This window comes from Mobula birostris, chromosome 23 (genome assembly GCF_030028105.1).
Source record: "Mobula birostris isolate sMobBir1 chromosome 23, sMobBir1.hap1, whole genome shotgun sequence".
Classification (NCBI taxonomy): Eukaryota; Metazoa; Chordata; class Chondrichthyes; order Myliobatiformes; family Myliobatidae; genus Mobula; species Mobula birostris.
Genome location: NC_092392.1, coordinates 46,987,656 through 47,006,038, shown reverse-complemented (window position 1 = coordinate 47,006,038; position 18,383 = coordinate 46,987,656). Strand labels below are relative to the sequence as shown.

The 18,383-nt window shown below is 39.4% G+C and overlaps 1 protein-coding gene across 1 annotated transcript in view; it reads left to right on the top strand.

The window, feature by feature from the left end:
• The first annotated feature begins 919 nt into the window (after positions 1 to 919).
• The window catches only part of vwf (von Willebrand factor), a 128,113-nt gene continuing 110,649 nt past the window's right edge, over positions 920 to 18,383 (top strand). Inside the window, 9 exon segments of the mRNA XM_072241674.1 lie at positions 920 to 1,013; positions 1,339 to 1,396; positions 1,685 to 1,858; positions 1,989 to 2,091; positions 3,820 to 4,028; positions 11,851 to 11,975; positions 15,703 to 15,916; positions 17,793 to 17,915; positions 18,013 to 18,124. Of these exon segments, the coding sequence (XP_072097775.1) occupies positions 1,339 to 1,396; positions 1,685 to 1,858; positions 1,989 to 2,091; positions 3,820 to 4,028; positions 11,851 to 11,975; positions 15,703 to 15,916; positions 17,793 to 17,915; positions 18,013 to 18,124 (1,118 nt within the window). The 5' untranslated portion in view covers positions 920 to 1,013.

Here is an 18,383-nt window from a genome sequence, read left to right as displayed (position 1 = left end):
TCCAATCAATTCTGGCCTACTCCTCTCTCATGCCTCTGTATTTCCCTTTACTCCACTGTAATACTGTAATACAATTACACCCATGCAATCCATTAACCTGTTAACTTGTATGTCTTTGGAATGTGGGAGGAAGCCAGATCATCTGGAGGAAATCCAAATGATTTACAAACCCCTTACAGAGGTTAGCAGCATTGAACCTGGGTTGCTGGCACTATAATAGCATTTTGCTAACAGCTACATTAGCATGCCACCTGATTTAATAATCCTGTTCTTCGTCTTTTTGGGCTTTTACATGAAGTTTCTCACTGTGTGTGAAATCAGTTATACCTCTGTAACTTGGATCCATTTATTTTCTTGGAAAAGATATTAATACCTATCCGGTTCAAGTGAAAGACTTTCCCTGTGTCTGAAGTTATTTCAGAGTACGCATCAATTATTCTAAAATAAAAAAAGTACGTCATTTGGAAAACTAACAAACATTTTCAAATATACAGCAAAAAGTATTGCAATAAAAGTCATAACCTCTGTACAATTGTTATAAAATTCAGTTCAAAATATAAGATAATTCCAGACATTATCAATTAAATAAAATTACTGGCAGAATCATGATATGAAGTGTGAAATGTATCCCGATCTCATAGCAGATCACAGGAGGTGGTGGGGGGAGAGCGACTGTTTTAGGAGCTGTCTGATACTTTCAGTTCTGGTAAGTCTGTCAGCGTGTTTTATCTAGTTTCCTTCCATTGTTTCCTTTTGGGCAATTAAGGCCGTGCAGTTTCTATTGAATCTGATATCATAATTCAGCAAACGGATATAACATGCGAAGTCTCCCTCCCTGTGTTTTCATTGTTGATTATTACACAGTTCCTGCCCTCTATAAATTGTCCTGTTTTCCCAAGAAGACACTTCACAGCTCTTGGAAGTGGTTGGCCCTGAAGTTCAGAACTGCTGATATGACATTGCATTGAAGTCACTTTGCTTGTCTCAAAGAATTGTTGCCTGCAGGAGCTGAGGTAACTGCTGCTTGTCTCCTTAGCCTCTCTGTAGGACAGAAGAGGCACTTTAGTGGCGGAAGGGGGGGGGCAGGGAATTCAAACATGTTTCAAAACACAGACCGGAGAGTTAAAAGAGAAATGAAGAAGACTACCTCAGCAACAGATTGGATCTCCAGTCTCCTTTGCCTTCAGTGAATGAGGCTACTTGAAGTGGAAAATTATTTTTGGAAGGAACTTTGAGAAGGAATTGGGAATTACTTTGCCTATGAAGAAAATATGTGGGAAAATATTCTGTGATATTGTTCGGAGCTTTGCTAATTGTTTTTCTCTTGGCTTCACACAGATGGTGAGCTGTTACCTGTCACTGTTTCTGGTCTCTGCATTGGTGCTCTGCTCTCAAGGTATTACGGGCAGTTTGTCTTCTAACAAAGGGATGTAGTGCATGTTAAGCTGTAAGTCGCTGATATATAGATTTGTTTTTTCCTAAATGGAACTTTGGTGCTAGCCAAACTTATTCTGTTTTCCTCCCATCGCTTGGGATGCATTTGGACCAAGAACAGTTTAACTTGACACAGGTGACCCACCTTTCAACGACAGGGAGTGGGAATCAGGCTGAAGGGGTAACGGTGCAGGGAGGTAATCAGAATGTGGCAGTGAATAATATAGAGTTCCATATGTCTGTTTACCAGGACAAGGGAAACGATTGCTCAATGAAGTCCAGGACAAGCCGTCTCAGGATACCCGATGTAGTCTCTTCGGGCATGACCGTATCCAAACCTTTGATGGGAAGTTTTACGAGTTTCCAGGGCACTGCAGTTACAAGCTGGCTGGCGACTGCATCAAAAACTCCTTCTCACTTTTAGGTATCTCATTTCATCTTTTTCACTTGCCGCCTTTGGATTAAAGCATATTTAATTTGCATGAGATTGACTTCCTGGCCACCCTTCCTGGGCAATGCTTGTTGGCAAGTGATAAGTGTCCCATCTTTTACAGGTAACTACCAGAATGGAAAACGGACAAGCATTACTCTGTACCTGGGCGAATATTTTGAGGTCACTGTCACTTTAAAAGGAGAAGTGTCAGTAGGGAAGAAAAGGTAATGGATCTCACTTATCCTGGGTGCATTGGTCCCACTGACCCTGCTTCACTGACTGACAGAGTAGCCAGTTGCTCTTTGGTTTACAGATTTTAAAACTGTAAATTTACTGACCCAGAGCCTATCATGATGTTATTCCTGTTTTGACTTGTTATGTTGCAACATCTCCTGTGAAGTATTGCCAGAGTCAGCTCTCAGATTGCCTGCGGTAGCCTGAGGTCTAATGGCTTCCTGTTCCACTCAGTATCATGATCATGTGATTCACGCTTCTATGATTTTGGGAATCGGGAAGGGCTTTCGCTTCTCAAACCAATGTGATTTTGGGGCCTTTGGCTCCCAATAAATCTCTCTGAGTACAACCTAGAACAGAGAGGAAAGGTTCCCTCCCCAGTTGCTTAATCTTTGTGTTTCTGGCTTTTTCAAAAAGAACTATCCATTCATATATGCAGGGACATGTAGACCTGAATCAAAGCAAAGAAGTGCAGACTCCAACCAGGCAATGCTCAAGCAATATAAATCACGTCCTATCAGGTTGCAAGCCTGGCAAAAGCATGGCCTAAATTTGGATTTTATACCAGCGACGTTTACATTGTAATTAGTTGAAGAAAAGACTTAAAGAAAACAGGACCTTCTTTGGTCTGATATATCTGAGCATCAGTAATTTTAGGCTGACACACATTGGGAAGAACTTCATCCTGCATAGAGGATGGGAAAATTCGCAGGTTAGGTGGATTGCCAATTTCACTTTCTCTATTAGCTTCAAAACTATCCGTACCCTAGGTGTCAAGTCAAAACAAGTCAGATTGATTGTCATTTAAGTACATACATGGATACCGTCAAACAGACAGCTTTTCCCCAGACCAGGGTGTAAAGCGCAGTGGTACACATAACACACATATAACGCACAATAATTTAGGAAAGTAAGGATAAAATCTACAGATGAATTACACATAAGTAAACAAAGTAAAGTACATAATTTAATTACTGTAAGGTAAAGAATAGATTAACTGGTGAAACTTCGAATGCGATGCAGCAGGGATTGCAGAAGGCTAACGACCTGAGGGGAGAAAACTGTTTCCCATTCCGACTGTTCTTGTTTTTCTGCATCGGAGCCTACTGCCTGATGATACAAAGTCAAAGAGGATGCTGGATGGATTGGTGGGATCCTTGATAATACTAAGGGCCCTGTGTATGTAGCGCTCCTGATAAATGTCCCTGATGGATGGTAGGGAGACCCCTATGATCCTCTCAGTCATTCTCACAGTCCTTCTGATCTGATCTTTGGCCATTCCCATACCAGATGAAGATGTAGCTTGTCAGGACACTCTCAATGGTGCTCCTGTAAAATGCAGAAGATGGAGGCAGGGGGGTTGGTGGCGGGGTGGGGGGGGGGAAGTCTTGCTTGCCTCAATCTCTGTAGGAAGTGGAAGTACTGCTGTGCTTTCTTGTTCAGGGAGGGAGCAGCTGAGGTCATCCATGATGTGAACACCCAGGAACTTGGTGCATTTATCTCTCTCTGTGGAGGAGCCATGTACGTACAGAGAGGGCTGGTTTGTCTGCACTTTGATTCCCTTGGCGTTCTGCATGTTCGGACTTGGGTCGCTCTTCTCAACCTAACATAGGTTAATTTGAAGTATTTCCTTCTCAGTAGATACTGACTGTTAGGATTACAGTATAAGTAAACTCCATGACTATAATTCTGAACTAATTTGTCTTTATTTTGCTTAGGATCCAACTCCCATTTACAACCTACGGTGTGTACATTGGGACAGAAGCAGGCTACTCTATCATATCAAGCAGTGAACATGGGTTCACCGTCAGGATTGATACCAGTGAAAATGTAGCCATCACGTTGTCTAAAAAATATTTCAGCAGGACATGCGGACTCTGTGGCAATTACAATGACATCCCCCAAGACGATTACTTGACTCAAGAAGGTAATGCAATGATTGCTAACAAGAAATCATTAACTTTTCAAACATTTGTGAGCTAATGACCAATACCAGTGTGCTGTTGTGATCATCTCATATCATAATTCACATTGCATATTTCTCCTAACAGGTAAGAAGGCCATTTGGTCCATCTAATGTATGCCAGTTCTCAGAGTATTCCCATTAGTCTACTCTCGCATTATTTCCCTGTATCCCAATCTGTCTCCCATCCTTATTGAAACTTTAATTATTCTACCACCCACCCACTTACACTTTGGGTGTGTACATTAGGCAGTTAACCTACAGCTGCAGCTCTGGAATGCAGAGGAAACTTCACACCATCCAGGCCATGTTCCCTTCTTGCTACTGCCAGCAGGCAGGAGGCACAAGAGTCTTAGGTCCCTCACCACCAGGTTCAGGAACAGGTATTACCCTTTAACTATCAGGCTCCTGAACCAGGGTGGATAACTTCACTCACCTCAACACTGAACTGACTCCACAACCTACAAACTCACTTTCAGGGACTCTATAACTTGTGTACTCCATTTTATTTATTTGTTTTTATTTATTTATTTATTATTGGCATGATTTGTCCTTTTTAGCACATTGGATGTTTGTCAGTCTTTGTTATATACTTTTTCAAGCAAAAATTGTATTTTGTTATTTTCCTTCAAATACCTGCAAGAAAATAAATCTCATGGTGTATATGGTGACATATATGTAATTTGATAATAAATTGACTTTGAACTTTGAAACTGGAGCAGCCAGGGAAGCGCAGACTGTCACTTGGAGAATTTCAGACTTTACACAGCCTGCAGTTGAAGTTGGAATTGAATCTAGGCCACTCGATGTGTGCAGCAGCTTTACCTGCTGTGGCATTAAGAAAGACAAGTTTTACTGGAAATATTCACCAGGTCAGGCAGCATCCATGGAAAGAGAAATAGATTTAATGTTCCAAGGTGGTGACCTTCCTCCTTCCCAGTTGACATTATGATCTTAATTTTTCAAAGTAAACATGATATCCTAAGTTAATTCCTATTAATCCTGAGAACTTCCTGTGTATATTCTTATCTCAGGTGCTCCTTGTAAATATTGTTATCCAAGCTTTACCAGTGAATATTGTTGCTCTGGGTACTCTATGCAAATATTACTATAATATGTAAATGTTGTTATCCCAGCTCTTCACTCTAATTATGTATACATTACATTCTTACCTACTTCACCCTACTTTCTAATCTCACTTCTACATGCACACAACATTTTAGAAACACCATCCACCATCAGATTACTAACGGAGAATGAACCCATGAACACTACCTCACTATGTTTTCTCTCAATTTGTATTAGTTATTTATTTATATATATATATTTCTTATTCTATTTTACGTATTGCACTCTAATGCTGGGGCAAAACAACAAATTTCACGACAAGTGTCAGTGATAATAAACTAGATTCTGATTCTGCACTATGCTTTATGGTTAAGGCTTATTTCCCTACTATAAATATCTTCCTGGAAAATTGTTAAGCTCCTGGAAATAATCTGCAAAAACTAACATTGTCTTGGGATCCGCTAGAAATATTCCCTGGGTGTTGACTTGCCTCCAGTAAATCCTTTTATTAATTGATATGCTCCTGAGGATTTTTTGCAAATATTAAGGATTTCCTGGCTATCTTCAAGGGACTTCTGCAAAAACTATTATGTTCTTAGCATTTTGACACAATACTGTGGATTTCCTGCAAGTGCTCCAAGAAACCCATTCAAAATTCTGATCTGCTCCTGAAAATACTGCTGAAGATCCTTCTCCCCTGAAAATGCTGGTGTCAGCTAGGGCAGTCTTAAAGCCAATTAATTCTGTTTTCATGACTTCATAGATTTTACTTTCCCCAGAGCTATTATTCACATGAATAACAACGGAAGTGGTTTGCGGGTAAATTAATGAATGTATGAAGTTTTGACAACTTTGGGGAACAGCGCAGATCTCTCAGTACATCTGCTGGGTCCTAACTTTCGAATTAACCACTAGTTAAGAGATCTATATTATCAGAAGAATACAATTGATATAAGTGATTAAATTAAATGAGTTTCTAATATATAATAAAAATGATTGACATAATAGTAATTGTGAAACCAACCAGTTGTCGATAAAATGCCACAGGTTTACCACTCTGTTTCAGAGAAAGAGCTGTCGGGAAGGGATTTAGCAACTTCCCTGGTCTATTCTATTAGGTTATATCTAGCCACTAAGGCGATTTAAAATTTTTTCTCAGTAAGGAGTCAATTCAGGATGTCAGTTGCACCCACATTCCATAAAAAAAATAAACTAACAATATAAACAATGTTTTATGCTCTGAAAATGCAGCGTCATTGGCAACTTTAACTAGTGCATTAAATGATCTACTCCTTGCTTTAGTTTTTCTTCAATGTTATTGTAATTTTTATAAATGCCTTGGACAAAGACACAAATGGATATTTGCTAAATTTGAACATGACACAAAGATAGGTGGGTAAGTTGTGAAGAGAGCATGAAGGGACTATAAAGGGACATAATTAGGTTTAGTAAATGCACTAAGATCTAGAAAATGCAATAATATGTGGGAAAATATGAAAATGTCAGTTTTGGTTTTTAAAAAAAAGCCTATTATTTAAATGGTGGGAGAGTGCAGAGTTTTGAGATGCAGAGGGATCTGGGTGTCCCAGTACATAATTCACGAAGACTGGTACACAGTTACGATATAAATAATTAGAAAAGATAAAATAATGTTATTCTTTATAACTTGGGCAAATGTGTACAAAATTATGAAAATAATGCTTCAGTTATATAGTACATTAGAGAGACCACATCTGAGGAGCTGTATGCATAATGGTCTCTTTATTTAAGAATTATATATTAATAGTTTAGATGAATTTAAAGCCATTTACTAGACTAATACTGGAATGGGTGAGTCGTCTTATGAAACAAGGTTGGACAGGATAGCCATATGTTTGCTGGAGCTTAGAGAAATAAGAAGGAATGTTTGAAGCATATTCAATGCTGTGGGTTCTGGTCAAGGCAAAGTAAATATATAATACTGAGAACATGAATTGTAGAGTCCTTCTAGCTGAGTCCGTAGGTTGTGGAATCAGTTCAGAAATGAGGTCAGTGAAGAAGTTACCCATGCTAGTTCAAGAGCCTGATAGTTGTAGGGTAAAAACTGTTCCTGGACCTGCGGCACCTGTATCTCCTTCCTGATGGTGTGAGCAAGAAGAGGACATGACCTGAATAGTGGGGGTACATAATGGTGTATGCTACTTTCTTGTGGCAGCACTCCTTGCAAAAATACTCAGTGCTGGGGAGGGCTTTACTGGTGATGGACTACTCTGTATCCATCACTTTTTGTAGACTTTTCTGTTCTTGGGTATTGGTGTTTCCATACCAGGCTGTGATGTAAGTGATCAGAATACTCTCCACTGGGCATCTATAGAAGTTTGGCAAAGATTTCGATGACATGCCAATTCTGCGCAAACCTAACGGAAGTCGAGGTGCTGTCGGTGCCTCCTTTGCATTGGCGCTTGTATGCTGGACCCAGGTCAGACCCTCTGATATGAAACGCAAAGGCCTTAACAATGCATTGAGGATGTCAAATATGTAGTTAAATACAGTGGTTAATTTGGACAAAAAGACCCACAAGCAAGAAAAAGGACAGTAATGAATTATTTGTCATTTGTGGGTATTGATCAAAGGAAAAAAATGCCATTACAACAAGACCTACTAGCACTTCCTTGAATAGAGTAATGGAATCTATTACATCCAAAATGAACAGGCAACCACATCACTGCATGATGTCCCAAATCCAGTGAGGTAGTATTCCCTTCATTACTGTTCTGAAATATGAGCTCAGGTTAAATTTTGAAAACTGAAGCACAACCATGCAGCTTCCTGACCCGAAAGTTGAAAGGAATAATGTGAGGTGTAAAACTTCACTGGAAAATGATGGCCTCCGATCGAATACATCAGTAAGAATTGTAATAATGATAGAAAATGAAAGTCTAAACAAAGTAGAAATGAATTACTAACATAATAACACAAGTCATATTCACATTCTAAATGCCATTGCTTGTGTTAATGGGTCAGGATAAATTGTCACTGTGCAAAAAATTTTGATGAGGTGACCTTTAACACCAGTGACTTAATGCATTCTGTCTTGCTTTATCAAAAATACAGAAGTAGATTTTACCCTTAAAGTTATCTCTTTAACAAAAAAAAAAGCCTCTATGCATCAGGAATTGGTTGAAGCTTAGCATGGTCATTTTTCCCCTGAATATTAAAATGAATGCAGGAACATAAGAAGCTGCATAGGATAATGGACTCAGCCCAGTGCATCATGGGCACATATATCCCATCCACCAGCAGTATCTACATGAGATGCTGTCTCAAGAAGGCAATATTTATCATCAAATATCCATCGGGGATGCCACCTCTCGTAACTATCATTGGACAGGAAGTGCTGAAGCCCGAAGTCCCACTCCTGCAGGTTCAAGAAAAGCCATTTCTCTTCAACCATTCGAATTTGAAGTAACCTGCACCACGGTAATCACCTACCTCACTATGACCAGTTTGCTCTACAGTAGACTTCTTTTGTTCTAATTTGATTATTTCTTGTATAGTCAATGCCATCTTGATGGTGCCAGTAAGTGGCGAGTCCTTGCGTGCAGCACTGATAGGAATCATCAAGCATACCCATTAAGGACTGCTACGGCTAAAATCCACAGTCACAGCCATGGGTCCTCAGTAAGCAACATTGTTTTAAGATAGTTAAAATATCTATTAACCCTCAATATCGATGGACCCGGAATGGCAGACTCATGTCGCTGGTGCGGTTCCCCTTTAAGAAAATGGAAGTGGGGAAAGCGTGTTGAACTACAGGTACGATTGAAGCGCAAAGGCCTTAGACCCCCCCAGATCCTGATTATCTTGCTGGCAAATGTACAGTTTCTGTAAAATAAAATTGAAGACTTCAAAGCAAGATTGCAGTATCAGAGAGGCAGCAGGGGCTGCTGTGCCCTTCGCTTCATGGAAACATTGCTGTCCCTGCCATTTCAGCCACAGCGCTGCAGGCCAATGGCTTCACCATTCACCATAAGGTGGGTCAGCTGAGTCTTTTAAAGGTAGAAGAGAGGGAGAATGCTTCATGATTAACACATTGAGATGCACAGATGTGTTGGTTCTGTCTTAATCCTGATCATCTGACCTGGAAAATCTAGCGATCAAGGGAGATTTCTTTTTCATTGGCTCTCCTCCATTATATCCTGTTTAAGTTTAGAGAAAATAAGAAGTCAGACATTTGATACATACTTTAAATTTGAGCAAATATGGTGATCTTTTATCCAATATTTTCATTTAATTCGATATATTACTCTTTCAATCTTTTTTTTCGAAGTTTTAGATTTGATCAGAAAGTCTTTCTTTCTTTCTTTCTTTCTTGGTTGTATCCTCAAAATGGACAGCCCAGTCACCTTTTTTTTGTATTTCTTTTATAGTGTAGTGCTTTTTTCTCTTTTCATTTAAAACCCAATGTTTTTTCCTTTCTCTTCATAAATTGGTAAAAGGAGAATTGTTATTTTCATTTTTTTATTATATATTTTATACTAGTTTAACAATATCTATGATTTTGACAATGTCTGTCTTAATCTTGGTTTATATTGTTACTGATATATATATTTGAAGTAATTCTCCTTTTGATTGTATTTATGCTTTTTTTAAATCAATAAAAAGATTAATAATGAAAGAGAGGGAGATTTCCAGCACCATCCTGGTAGTGGAGTACAATTCACTTCAGGTAGGCACTGGAGAAAAAGATCACCATGTTCAGCAGTCATGAACTAGCTCACCTTGATGCCTTCGCTGTCAGGGGACTTGTAGAGGATCTCTTCCAGGTCAGCTTGAAGAAATCTCTGAATGACTACCAGCAACATGTCACATGTGGAACCAGGGAGCCAACACAGTTGACCACTGTTACGCCACCAGCAAGAAAGCTCCCTGGGCCACCCTTGGAAAGTCTAATGACCTTAAGACTTCAGCACCAGTGATGAGAAGCAAGAGTGTTCAAGGACATTTTCAATCTCTCACAGCTTGCAGTCGAAGATCCCCACCTCCTCCAAAAGGGTAAAAATCATACCAGTGCCCAAGAAAAGCAGGGTGAGCTGTCTCAATGACTATCGCCCAGTAGCACTCACATCTACTGTGATGAAGTGATTTGAGAGGCTGGTCATGACGAGAATCATCTCTTGCTTAAGCTAGGATGTGGATCCACTGCGAGTTACCTATTGCCACAATAGGTCTATAGAGATGCAATCTCACTGTTTCTCCACTCGATCTTGGATCACTGGAACAATAGTAATACCTACGTCAGACTGCTGTTTATTGATTACAACACCATCATACCCTCAGTACTAATCAACGAGCTCCAAAACCTGGGCCTCCGTACCTCCCTTTGCAATTGGATCCTTGATTTCCTCCTCGGGAGACCACAGTCAATGCAAATCAAAAACAACGTCTCCTCCTCACTGACAATCAACAATGGCACATCTCCACGGTGTGTGCTTAGCCCATTGCTCTACTCATGACAGTAGTTGGGTCATTGTGTCAATATCAATTGGTATCTCCTTAGAATGAGGGGTTTAGATGGGGTGGAGTTTGTTAGGTGTGTTCAGGAGAGATTCTTGATACAATACTGTATGTAGATAAGCCTCCAAGAGGTGAGGCTATACTTTTTAGAATACTTTCTTCGCCTCCACCATCAGATTTCTGAATGGACAATGACCCCCAATAACACAGCCTCTTTTTTTTTTTACTCTCTTTTTGCACTAATAATTTAATTTAGTTATATATATATTTCTTATTGTAATTTATAATTTTTTGTTATTCATTGCAATGTACTGCTGCTGCAAAATAACATGGGAAGACGAAGCCTGTATTACTCCTTGTTACTATTAATGGTGAGGACCTGGATGAGGTGAGGACCTACAAGTACCTGGGGATGCACCTGGATGACAGACTTGAGTGGAGCACCAACACAGAGGCTGTGTACAAGAAGGGCCAGAGTCATGTCTACTTCCTGAGGTGACTGAGGTCTTTTGGAATATACAGGCCTCTCCTTCACATGTTCTACCAATCTGTTGTCACCAATACAATCTTCTGTGCAGTAACATGCTGAGGCAATGGCATCAACACGGGTGATGCCAACAGGTTCAATAAACTGATTAGAAAGGCTGGCTCTGTTATCAGAGTCAAACTGGACACACTGGAGTCTGTGGGAGAACAAAGGATGCTACGGAAAATCCAGACAATTCTAGACAATTTTTCTCACACTCTGCATGCATCCTTGGCTGAACAGAGGAGCACTTTAGTAATAGACTAAGACAACTGCGGCACTCCAAAGAGCGTTATATGAGGTCATTCTTACCCTCGGCCATTAGGCTCTATAATGAGTCAACCTATAGCCAGGGAAGTGATGATCCCCTCCTGTTAGAATGCTTGAGATAACTTACTTTTTATTCTTTCTTACTTCTCTTCTAAAAACTGTAAATTTGTGTATCTGTGCACTTGTAATGCTACTGTGACACTATAATTTCCTTTGGGATCAATAAAGTATCTATCTATCTATCTATTTCATGATCTATGCCAGTGATATTAACTTGATTTTGAGAATTCTTTATAACATGTTTTCCTTGTGTTTTTGATGCTCTGTGTCTGTGAACCTGCTGCAAATATGTTTTTTACTACACCTGTATATGCATGTACTTTTGCATATGTCAAAAAACTTTGACATGATTTGTTTCTCTCTCAGGTTTCCAGGTGAAGAGCAGCTTTGATTTTGCTAACTCTTGGGCAATGGGTGGTGCTGAGGAGCTGTGCAGCAGGGTGTCTGCTCCCAGTAAAACCTGCAACATGTCCAGTGAAGCAATAGAAATGGTAAGTTCAAATAAATTAAAAGTGCCATGTCTATAATAACATTGAATCATGGATATTTATTGGGAAATATTTTGATAAAACCATAAGATATAGGAACAGAAATAGGATATTTGGCCCATCAAGTCTGCACCACCATTCCATCTTAGCTGATCCAATTTTCCTCTCAGCCACAGTCTCCTGCCTTCTCCTCGTATCCCTACAGAGAAGAAGTCATCACCCTGACACAGTGGTGTCAAGAAAACAACCTTTCCCTCAATGTCGCAAAAACGAAGGAGCTGGTTGTGGACTATAGGAGGAATGGAGACAGGCTAACCCCTATTTTCATCAATGGATCTGGGGTTGAGAGGGTGAACAGCTTTAAGTTTCTCAGCAACCACATCACTGAGGATCTCACGTGGTCTGTACGTACCAGCTGTGTGGCGAAAAAGCGCAACAGCGCTTCTTTCACCTCAGACGGTTGAAGAAGTTTGGTATGAGCCCCCAAATCTTAAGAACATTCCACAGGGGCACAGTTGAGAGCATCCTGACTGGCTGCATCACTGCCTGGTATGGGAACTGTACCTCCCTTAATCACAGGACTCTGCAGAGAGTGGAGCGGACAAGCACGGTGCATCTGTAGATGTGAACTTCCCACTATTCAGGACATTTACAAAGACAGGTGTGTAAAAAAAAAAGGCCTGAAGGATCATTGGGGACCCGAGTCACCCCAACCACAATTTATTCCAGCTGCTACCATACGGGAAGTGGTACTGCAGCGTAACTGCCAGGACCAATAGGCTTCAGGACAGCTTCTTCTGTGGTGGCCAGTGCGATCATGTTTGCTGTTGTGTGCTGGGCAGCAGGCTGAGGGTAACAGACACCAACAGAATCAACAAACTCATTCGTAAGGCCAGAGATGTTGTGGGGATGGAACTGGACTCTGTCACAGTGGTGTCTGAAAAGAGGATGCTGTCCAAGTTGCATGCCATCTTGGACAATGTCTCCCATCCACTACATAATGTACTGGGTGGGCACAGGAGTACATTCAGCCAGAGACTCATTCCACCGAGATGCAGCTCAGAGCGTCATAGGAAGTTATTCCTGCCTGTAGCCATCAAACTTTACAACTCCTCCCTTGGAGGGTCAGATACCCTGAGCCAATAGGCTGGTCCTGGACTTATTTCATAATTTACTGGCATAATTTACATATTTCTATTTAACTATTTATGGTTCTATTACTATTTATTATTTATGGAGCAACTGTTATGAAAACCAGTTTCCCCCGGGATCAATAAAGTATGACTATGACTATGACTATGACCAGGCCATCAGACTGAGTAATTCATGCTGATACAATTGTATTTCTGTTATATTGACTGTTTTGTTGTACATACTGTTTTTTATAAATTACTATAAATTGCACATTGCTCATTTAGACAGAGACATTACACAAAGATTTTTACTCCTCGTGTATATGAAGGATATAAGTGATAGTCAATTCAATTCAATTCATGCCCAGACCAATCAAGAATCTATCAACCTCTACCTTGAACATACATCAAGACTTGGCCTCCACAGTCATCTGTGGCAATGAATTCCACAGACCCACCACTCTCTGGCTAAAGAAATTCCTTCTCATCTCCGTTCTAAAAGGACACCTCTCTAGCCTGAGGCTGTGACCTCTGGTCTTAGGCTCTTCCACCATAGGAAGCATCCTTTCCACACCCATTCTATCAAGAATTTTCATCATTCATTAGGTTTCAATGAGGTCACCCATCATTCTTTTGAATTCTAGTAAATACAGGCCCAGAGCCAAAAACATTTTTTCACATGGCAATCTATTCAATCCTGGAATCATTTTTGTGAATCCCCTTTGAACCCTCAATGAAGAAATGAAGAAATACTGGATAGGCTAGGCTTGTATCTGCAGAAGTATAGAATGATAAGAGATTGAACCAGTGGGGTCTTGACATGGTGGACGTGCAAAGGATGTGGTAGGAGTGGTGGGGGAGAGTGAAAAATTAGGTTTATTGGCAACTGTATATAGAGAAGTGGATCCTTATCTAAGACAGTGTCGCGACAATGTCTTTTCCTTTCAGAGGGTTGTGAGTGGAACTCTCACTCCAGCTACTGGCTTAATATAAGGGGTGATAGCCCCTGGCCCAGCCAAACTTAAGAAATCTAGTTTGGGTGGATGCTGCGTGATGTGTCCCCTGTTACAAATCAGTACCCCGAAATGACAAACAGTACACAATATGCGGTTAAACGATTAGGCTTTATAATTCTTACTTTGACTATATATTTAGTAAAGAAACGAAAAAAAGAAAAAAAATGGCCCAATCTTATTAAACAGTCTGTTGCACAATGTTGGAGCTCACTGATAAGTTGATCGTTCATCATCGACCTCCTCCGATCGTCGCTGCCCTTCGGACTCTCGCTCCAAGTCCACCCCATCTGGCGGTCTACCACCTCTCTCCATTTGCGTCTTCTCTCCTCATCTCTCCCCGGCAAAAGACCCTGAAAATCTCTCTTCCAGTTCACAAGAAAGAACAACTGCATTCCTAACCCTGTTATCTCTAGTCATAACCCAAACATTGCTGCTACAGAGAAACCATTACATTGTCAATGAAACCTTACAGCATGTTGCACAGCAGTGAAACCCTACAACATGTTACATGAGACTTTCTAATCCAAGAGTATAGATAGAGACTGATAGGTTGTTGGTAAGCAAGACAGAGACCGATTGTCATGGGTAGCTTGGAATGTAGAGTTTAGATCACAGTCAGATCAGTCATGATCTTGTTTGGATGGTGGAGCAGGGTTGTGACTTTCAGTAACCCGTTCCTCGTCTTAAATGTTCCTATATTTATATGTTCATGTTGACTTTTACACGCAAAGCACTCTTTATTTCTGCATATATGTTCAACACAAACGAAGTTGGAACATAACAGATAGAATGATATATAGCTTATTCCCCAACAGCCCCCACACCACAATTAATTTATAATTTCCTGTCAGAGTCATTTTATGTGTGGATACTCCAGTACTGAGCCTCACTTTATGGATACATCAGTCTATGTATATAAGTGAATCTTACATATTTATATTTATTGTATTCTTTATGCTCATGGTGTTTATTTCATGCTGCATCAGGAGTAACAATGATTTCACCCTCCTTTACACTTGTGTACTGACAATCTTGAACCTTGAAAGCTTGAAGGTCACACTTGATTATTCATTGGTGATCAATAGGCAAAAACTTACACATGTAACCTTCTATATGTATCACAGAACTTACTTAATTAAGAGTAGGGCCATTATTAGACGTAATACCCACTATACAATGGAACCCTATATGAAATCCTGGATAAACATACATTTCCCTGATCATGGAAATGGATTATATCACAAAGGTGGCAATGTGACACTAAAATGCTAACCATAGACAAATATCTGCACTCAAAACAAACTTGAAAACTTGGCTGCATTGAAGTTTTTGACCCTGAAGCATTAACTCGAATATTTATAGCTTGGGTTTTGAAAGATGAAATTAAAGTTTCAATGATAAGTTTTCCAGCTCGCTGCAGTTTTAGTTTTAATTATAATATTTGACGGTGTGAGTTCTAAATTTGTAGCAAAGGCTGAAGAGCTTGAGTGAAAGAGAGAAGTAAGAAACAACAGAGCACCGTGCATGTAATAGAGAATTGGAAAGCACACTTACATGAATTAAACTTGTATTTGAATACAGAACTTGATTGGAAAGTGCAAAATGCTCAAAACACAACAAGTATTCAAGAAATGTAATGATCTTGTGGATCCAAAGCCGTTCGTTGCTAGTTGTGAGGATGACACATGCCACTGTGAAGGAAAGAATTGTCACTGCCAAGCATTTCTGGAATATGCACGGTCTTGTGCTCTAAAGGGTTTAGTTCTCAAAGATTGGACTACACCAAGTAACTGCAGTAAGTACAGTAAAGATTATTTGTTCTATTTGTGACTTTCTTCCATTAGCAATATAATACTTAATCTTTCAATTTCAACAAAATATTATTTTATTGTTATAGAATCAATTATGAAATTATATTTTTGGACTGAATTGCTCTTCCATGATGAATATTCACTGCCTCTTCCTCATGTTTGCTAAGCTTGATTTCTAAACAAACAGAACCTGCCTCTTGTAAGATCAAGAGTAGCTGTAAATAAACATCCAATTAATATTCTTTTGTTTAACTTCTGGTCGTAATTGAGAGTTAGTCTTCAGTTCTTAAAATGTAAAAGAAAAGCAGTAATCAGCTGGAAGTCAAAGGAAGTATTGTCTATAGAAAAACTTTGAAGATGCTCTGCCTGTAGAAAAATAGGCACGCGGTGACTAGTTCTGCTTTATCACTGCTTTAATATGCAGTATAAGACAATAAGTTGTAAAATTTGTATTGTTTCAAGCAGACAAGCAGACTCGTAAGTTGCTTAATTCAAGGAAGCTTGCAGAACAGGTGGATAATATCATTTACCATATCAACAATTGATGTGTTCATAGTTGGAAGAGTTTTACATATTCAAAGAAATTAGCATCACAGCTTTACAGCATTAATTTTGAACTGTGTACACTCTGAGGTCCATGTCTCTAAAATGCTTTTAGATAGTTGGTGTTGAAAGGATATCTGAGGAAATATCATATCCATGTGAAGTCACCCAAGTGGGGAAAAAGGGGTATAAATGTAGAAAGCAATTTACGCTTATAGGACTGGGATAAGGAATATCAAGAGAAAATATTGAAGAAACACAAGATAAACTAGAATCTATTCCTCAGGCTTTGCTTTCTGTGACAGGTGATTTGTTATCTGCATTGTGGTATGTCTTTTTAGTTTATAAGAATTGTGTCTGTCTTTTGGAAATCCTTTGTGATTTATGCTTTATGTTTTATCCTTTGTCCTTTGTGTTTTAGAAATGCTTTATATTTAAGAACTCTTTTTGTGTTTAGGAAATAGTTCGTGTTTTAAAAATGGTTTGTAATTTGGAAATGTTTAAGATAAAAATCTTCTGTGAATTTTAAATGTGTTTTAAGATTGTGGGATGGTTTTAAGTCTGTATTACTGAAAATAAATGAATTGTGTTTAAATCACTTTGTTAGCTCAAAGTATCTCCTTGTTAGGGAGGGGGGACCCACCTACTCACATAGTGGATATTGGCAGCTAAACTCACCATGGCGAATAAATGGGGAAGTAATCCAGTCTTTGAAGATTGCATAATTACGGTATAATCCCCCTTTAGTGAGAGGACTCAAGGCTATTTATATGCGATCAGCTTTAAAGTTTTCATTTCAGTTTTGTAACTTTATAGACTGTAACCCCAAAACCATCACACTTCCTATCTGCTTTTACTTGGAATTGTTCAAGTAACTTATTGTTCAGGTTGCTGGATAGAATCATAATACTATTTTTATGGACAGTCAATTGGAAAGTAAAGAGTATCGGAAACTGTAATTATTCAGTAATTGCCAGTTCAAATCATTCTTTAAAGCTTCACTTGTTGGTTTATATAGCAATTGAACTTCTGCTAATAAATACTTGCATACTGCAAAAAAAACTTTTCTGAAGTTCAGACTTATTTCCAGACAGTTGATTTAAATGTAGGCCCCAATGAAAGTAAGTATTTTATTCAAAAAGATTTGAGGTCTTCAACCATGATTTGATCATGTGCATTGTGGTGCATCGGAAGCCCAGGAAACATTGTGATGATCTTCCTAATCCTTCAAAAGTCGTGGGTTGAGGTATAGTCTTTATGGATGTTTTTCTTTTGGATGTATTGTCTTATACAAAACCTTTTTTTTTATTTAACAAGTACTGAAATGTCCACCTGGAATGGAATACAAAACGTGTGTGCCAGGCTGTGCCCAAACATGCAAGAGTTTAAGCATCAATCAGCTGTGCCATAGCCAATGCATGGATGGCTGCACCTGTGGAGGTGATTGTTCACACTTACTACATCTCAGACATTTAGTGAGATGAGTAGCCTAGAAAAGATGCATTCTACTCATTCTGATGAACTGCTTGGATTTCAGATGGGAAACTACTGGATGGGAACACATGTGTAGCCTCTTCAGAATGCTCCTGTATGCACATGGGAAAACAGTACCCAGCTGGTTCAAGCATCTCCCAGGGCTGCCATGAATGGTTAGTGCTGAAAATAATGTCTATGATGACCACCACTGAGAGCTTAGTTGTGGGATGCATCAAGCTAGCAGTTGGGGCTCCAATTAAGCATTACCGTTCACTGTAAACAAAAGCATGAGGCTTACTGCACACATTTTATTAATTCCAGTGTCAATGGTTCTGTGTCTTCTTGACCTTCCGTACTTCTGCCTCTGCATTAGACTACTGTAATCTTCTGTTGGCTTAATATCCAAATATACTATTTTACATTTTCTATTCA